The sequence below is a fragment of the Neoarius graeffei genome, chromosome 9, assembly GCF_027579695.1.
Source record: "Neoarius graeffei isolate fNeoGra1 chromosome 9, fNeoGra1.pri, whole genome shotgun sequence".
Taxonomy (NCBI): Eukaryota; Metazoa; Chordata; class Actinopteri; order Siluriformes; family Ariidae; genus Neoarius; species Neoarius graeffei.
The window spans coordinates 46,174,862-46,181,512 of record NC_083577.1 but is presented as its reverse complement, the minus strand read 5'-3'; the positions used below and the strand labels follow the sequence as shown (position 1 = coordinate 46,181,512).

The following is a 6,651-nucleotide window of genomic DNA, read 5'->3' as shown; positions in this document are numbered from 1 at the left end:
GCTTTTGTCCCCTCATCACCCGAAGACGACGGGGGTGACAGGACCCAGGTGAAGCCAAAGTTACAATAGATTAACAGCTTTTTGTGTGGAAGGCATGAATGCAGAAGCACGCACAGAGCCGGGACCCAACAAGAGTTCTGTTTGCAGAACAGAATTAATATCACAAATTATTTATAAAAGAAATGCTGAATAATGGGTTTACTGGTCTGCAGCTTTTGTATGGAGAAAAGAATTATAATCCACGGTGTTCCCTTCTGACCCTCAGACCCACCCATGGCTCGGATGGGAATTAAATAAGCCGTATAAATTGGGATATTGTATCTTTATTAAAACATAATCTAAACGCTGATGGACTGCTTTGGACTCCCGTGTGCGGGAAACTGCTGTCCAAACTCTATTCTAGAAATTATACGCGTATCTCCGTATCATAGATTTCATGGAGTTTCAGTTTGAGAATATTTTGATCACAATTAATATTGCTAATCAAGAAAAATACAAACAAAGTGCCATGCGTGAGAATTACGTTAGGAAGTTGTGAATGAGAACGTTCAGCTCCAGTAAATGAAGGAAGCGGGCAGATGCGGCTGATTATCGTTGCCGGCTGTAGTGTTGCTGTAATGAGCGAGCAGAGCGACTGTTCGGGTGCTGATTAGCGGCCCTTAGGGAGCCTCTGTTTTCTTGAGTAATTGATAGTTAGACTCCGCTTTAATTAAATACGCTGCCTGGTCCACTGATGTCATATTTTACAGAGCAAAGGGAATAAAAGAGAATGGATTAAGCAGAGACTGCGCTTTTTATGATTCTGTTTAACCCCCAGCACTGCACCTTACGTTATGAAAAAAAAACACTAGTTGAGTGCAGCGTATGACATTTACATATGCAAATTTTCATATGCCACAAATTAGTAACACAATGATGTTTACAGCATGCAAGAGAATAGGTTTTCATTCAGACAGAATACAGATAATAAGGGTGTTACTAAAAATTTCCTCTGTGCACTCACGGATGCGAGAGCATTTGAAGAGGTGGCGTTTTCCCTGAGCTTACGCACACTCTTTAACCACCACATTCCCGGGACACTTTGGCTTTTTGTGTGGTCCCCTCGCCTTGCCCCGCTCTGGAGGGCTGCCCCCTATCTAACGCACACCTGTGTGACTGGCCCGCTCCCTTCACGAACTCGCTGGGGCTTGTAATCAGCTTTGTGAAGCTATTGAGGCCACGGCTCAGTGCAAACTTCCCAACCACACAGCGCGCTCGACCACTGAATGGCAGCACAGCGTGGGGGCGCATCTCCAAACCCCGGGCCTGCCAAATTCCTGCAGAGTCTCTCACAATCACCCCTACACAGACACAAAAAGGAGTGAGAAGAAGAAGAAGAAGAAGAAGGAGAAGAAGAAGAAGAAGAAGAAGAAGAAGAAGAAGAAGACATTTAGATGTGATCTTAAAAAGTAACCAAAAAGAGAAGATCGTTGCGATAAAAGTTGTCACGTTGTCAGTTAGTGGTGGAGATCAGGCCTATTTGAAGTTCAATAACAAGTTCAGATTTGCCTAAGGTAGCCTGTATCTGAATACTGATTTTACTGAGGTGTTTCCCAAACGGTCTTTTGGAAGAACACTGCATGTGATTATGAGGCCCACTGATTGCAGGCAAGATGTCATTTTAAAGTTTAACACTTTAAAGCTCAGCACATTAAGCCCGCCAGCCTCGCACAAATACAAGACTACAATAATGCTAATCTTGGCATAGACCAGAAACTTTGTATAGCAAGGAAAATAGAAACGTTAAACTAAGTTGTGTATGTGTGTGTGTGTGTGTGTGTGTGTGTGTGGGGGGGGGGGGGGATAGGAGAATAGGGGCGCATTGAACGCCAAACCACATTTTGTGCTGCTTAAAAGCCTGCTAGAGAGTCGCAGGCTGCAGAAATTGCGGCGCAGCAACATCTCTTGGAAGGGCGCAGGATTAAGAGGCCGCAAGATTGTTAAACATGTCAACGTGTAATTGCACGATAAGGCCCTCGCGAGGAATTTATTGGCCCAGTTGCTATTTCTATTCCCCCCTAATCTCGTTCAGCACATTCGTTCCGTGCAATCTGTCTCCGTAATCTTCTGCGACAGAGCGGCGACCAATAGCGGCATACTGGCTTTTTTTGGTGAAGGGAGAGAAATATGCAGAGGCGTGATAAAGTGATGCTAATTATCCCCATTTAGGACAGCGAGTGCGAGAGATCGGGGAATGCATGAGAGAGAGAGAGAGAGAGAGAGAGAGAGAGAGAGAGAGAGAGAGAGAGAGAGAGAGAAGCGGATACGAGCTAGCAGCAGCCAAGGCTCTCCCAACGCAAAATAGGCTATATTGGCGGTTACAAGATAAGGACATCGCGCCCTGAGACGATTTATTGGTTGGGGTTCACCTCCATAACCAGCAGCTCCACCACTTTGGCGCCCACTTCCAACCCCATCCCTATCTTTTTCCACGTAAACACCCGCCCCACTGCTTTGGCAGAGGAGTAAATTATTTTGGTGAAATTTACCAGAACGCTTTGGCTTTAACCTGGCAACATGCCCTAAATCGCACCCCGCCTCTGTGCTTTCAGCGATAATCCGTGTCGCATTTCGGGGGCACCAAGACAAAGAGCTGCAGAGAGGGCAGTCCCTCGGCTTAGCTATACTCACTACTCAGGCAAGTAAAAGTGTAGGCCTGTTAAGAATCAGAATCACTCGGTCAATGTGACAACTCGTATAAGAAACGGAATATAATAGGCTATGTATGTTTTGTTGAAGAAGAAGAAGATGATGATGATACTATCACACCATATCTTTAATTGAGGAAAAGAGGCTGTTAAATAGTTAAGTAACTGGTGCCAAACCATTTAGGATATATATATATATATATATATATATATATATATATATCAGATACTTTAAAGTCTTTAGTTTATACATTTCTTTCTAGTTTATTGGAGTTAATTTATAATAGCCATTTAGTCTAAGCTAATAGTTGATGGCTTACAAAAAAACTGACCGTTTAGATTCTGTTTCTATTTTATTCTTCAAATGTTGTGTATGGGATGGGATGCTGAAATGTCTGAGTGTCTGACACTTGTTGCTGAACTTCCTCCGGAGTATTATAAGCGATAATAGACTCTGACCTGCTGCTGACCCAGAGGTCAGAGCGTCTGCTAGTTAATCTCATGTCCCCTTACACACTCCATCCAACTCGTTTTCTGTGATTCAGCACTCAGAAATACATGAGCACAACACGGTCCACAACTCAGCTTCCAAGTAATGTAACTTCAGTAAATGAGTGCATGCGACACACAGAAACTTAAATGTAGTAAACTGGGCTGTCAGAGCCTCATGTTAGGCTTTCATTATTTACAACCAAATATCAAATTATTAAAACCCACATTATTGAATGCAATTGAAAGAGTTTTGTCGAATACAAACAACTGTTTTTTAGTGTGTGAGTGATTCTTGGTCTTCAAATCAGGCAGTTTGGATCAAATGATTTCAAATTGCGCAAGTATTTCATATCCGAGATGGAGTTTAAGTCAACGGCGTTTAGTGCAGTAACATTTCGTTTTGCTTTATTTAAATTCATTATAAGTTGTTTCAACAGTGAAATTGCCGTTAACTGCCAGAATGGCATCCACAAACATGTTTTGATGTTGGATTGTAAATGCCTTTCAGACCTAAATTATGAACTAGACTAAGTGCTTGATTAGGCTAGCGCAATTACAAGGCTTGAACCTAGATTATAAAGAAGCTTTTAATTGCCAGTTAATTCGTTGTTTTTTAGTCTTTGATAAACGTGTTTTCGATGGAAATTATAATTTATTTTGCAGGGTAAATTGCAGGAGAGGAGATCTGATATATGACAAAACCTGCCTGACCTGCTGACGTCAAAACGTTAAGTTTTTTTTTTATTCTCCTCATAAAGTAGCAATAATAATAATAATAATAATAATAATAATAATAATAATAATAATAATAATAATAATAATAATAATGGGATAAATATATAGGTAGATTATATTCTCTATAAAGTAAGAAATCTTCCCGAATGAACTACCCCAAAATGCCTCATTACAAGAAATAACAAATAATTTAGCTATTGTCTGAAATACCGACGATGGATGGTTGAATAACAACTAACGACTGAATTATAGGGTGCAATTAGAGGTGGTCCTTTACACTGAGGAGCAAATAGGTGCACATTATTCCCCAAAACAGATGTGAGAGAAGGAGCGGGACAGTTACACAGTGCCATGAACAAAATAACAAAACTAACACATTTTAGAACCATAGTAACATTCTTCCAAATTTTATTTAGACAATGAGTCAGCGCAAAGTGAGGATGTAAACTGCATTTCATAAATTATATACAGCAGCAGTTACGTGCCAGTCTTTTCAAATATTAAAACTTATTCACAATTTACAAGAAATGTTACAGCATATTTCAGGTACATAGATTCACGTGTACAAATGTTTCAAATGTAATAGGCTATGCAAGAAACTCTTTAAAAATTCCCAGAAACATTTTTTTTTCCAAGTTATGCTAGATGTGATCTTATTAAATAATAATAAAAAAAAAGAATTTGCACAAATAAATATGTGAACAGAAACACTTCAGTCATTGGGAACATCGCGGGATTTTTGGCATGGCCAGGAAGAATGTCAAATTAGAATTGATGAACAGTAATTTATAAAAACATGTTTAGTCTAAGCGACATATCATCGGCTCTCGATTTCCTCGGAAAGGAAATGGAAATGATAGCTATTTTTTTATTTTAAATTACAAGGACATCTTAAAACATTCTGTACAAAAGTAGTTAAATGGCCATCGAAAAGAGGTCAATATTTGGTGGTGTGTCTGAATCCCCCCTCCCTTTCTTCAACAATTTCAAATGTGCGTGAGCGGGACAGTCCCGTTTACTCCGGCCGTCGTGCTCTGATAGTGTTGCGGTAAAGCGTGTAGTCTGCTCTGAACGGACGGCTCTCCGGACTCTCCAGCTGGTAAATACATGCTAATCATCTCCCTCAAGTCTCCCTGGCATGGGCCTCTGGAGTGCGTGCTAACTGGAGGACTTACGTTCGGCTCGGACTTGACCAAAGAGCTCAGTGTGCCGATGGCGGCCGACGACGCAACACCCGCGTTTTGGTGCTGCGAGTAGGAAATTCCTCCATAGCCAGGCGGCGACGCGCTCATGTAACTCTGTGAACTGGATATGGGGCTGTACTGCAGAGCACTCATGTCGTAGCGGTGCATTGGCTGCGGGTTGTGCGGATGATGGTGGTGGGCATGGGGGTGGTGGTGATGGTGTGCCCCGCTGCCTGGATGCTGCCCGTAGGCGAGCTGCGCCTCCTGCATCATAGCGGCAGCAGCAGCGGCGGCAGCCACTTGGCCCGAATACGCGCCGTTTGCCCAACCGTTCATGTGCGAGTAACCGGCGCCGCCTGAGCCTCCGTGACCCCCGGGACTTTCTAACCTCTGGCCTACTCCGGCTGCGCTCATGCCCACCCCGAGGCCAACTCCAGCGCCCGTGGCCGCTCCGCCGAGCAGACCGCCAGCCAGAGAGTACTTGTCCTTTTTAAGCAGCGTCTTGGTTTTGCGCCTCGGTCGGTATTTGTAATCCGGATGCTCTTTCATGTGCATGGCGCGAAGCCTTTTTGCCTCGTCAATAAAGGGCCGCTTTTCAGCTTCTGACATCACCTTCCACTCTGCGCCGAGTCTCTTGCTGATCTCAGAGTTGTGCATTTTCGGGTTTTCCTGAGCCATTTTCCGGCGCTGACCGCGGGACCACACCATAAAAGCATTCATAGGGCGTTTGACGCGCTCTTGGTTGGCTTTGTTCCCCGTATTCGGACCTGTCTGCCCCGGGTTTGTATTGGTCTGGGGTCCCGGGGAGTGTAAGTCCGTCTCCATCATCATGCTATACATTCACGTGGTTTTAAAGACTTCTCGACCAGTACAAAAAAGCATTAACTTTCGGCGCTGGTCCGCCGGAGCAGGTGCAGCACAAGTAAGGCAAGGAGAACTCCGGAATGAAGTGGAATTTAATCCGAACAGTGGCTGTGAGTTTGAAGTTCTGGTGTTTTGTTGTTGTTGTTGTTGTTGTTGTTGTTGTTGTTGTTAATATATAATATATCTTCCTGCAGTCTGTTTTGTCTTGTCCCCAACAGCGGTTTTACATCCACGTTAATTGAAAGCGCATTGGAGCTACTTTCCCTAGTGGAGCTGAGGAGTTAGTTAAAGTGGCGGCCATCTGACGGGTTTTGACAGCGATTAAACCGAGCAAGCGGCCAATGGCGTGCAAGAACGGGAGTGATTTGCATGGTGATCTGTGCGGTGACGTAGGAGCGAGGACAGACCTAGGAGGCGGGGTGCAGCAGGGGTCAACCACGCCCCTCTAACGGAAACCAGAGAGCGGGAGAACCTGACAGATTATGGCTAGTTGATTTTTTCCCCCCTCAGTAAATTCATAACAGAAAAGTAAACTTCATCTTCTTTAAAAGTTCAAAATAAACGTTCAAATGTTCTTTCATCTTTAAACGTTCAAATGTTCTGTCATCTAACATTCAATCAAACAAAAGTGTGTTTAACTGGAAAGAAAGGGCAAGATTTCTGAAATAAATAATTTATAATAACCACAT

The 6,651-nt window shown here is 43.3% G+C and overlaps 1 protein-coding gene across 1 annotated transcript; it reads right to left on the bottom strand.

The window, feature by feature from the left end:
* Window positions 1–1,290: 1,290 nt before the first annotated feature.
* sox1a (SRY-box transcription factor 1a) lies at window positions 1,291–6,222 on the bottom strand. Its single transcript, XM_060928728.1, has 2 exons — window positions 5,090–6,222; window positions 1,291–1,340 (listed from the first exon to the last, which is right to left on the bottom strand). Exons 1-2 carry the CDS (start codon window positions 5,936–5,938, stop codon window positions 1,335–1,337), a joined length of 855 nt encoding a protein of 284 aa, XP_060784711.1. The 5' UTR covers window positions 5,939–6,222; the 3' UTR covers window positions 1,291–1,334.
* Between the last annotated feature and the right edge of the window lie 429 nt (window positions 6,223–6,651).

Coding starts and splice junctions, on each gene's coding strand:
- sox1a (XM_060928728.1), bottom strand. CDS start 5,938: ATGTATAGCATGATGATGGAGACGGACTTACACTCCCCGGGACCCCAG.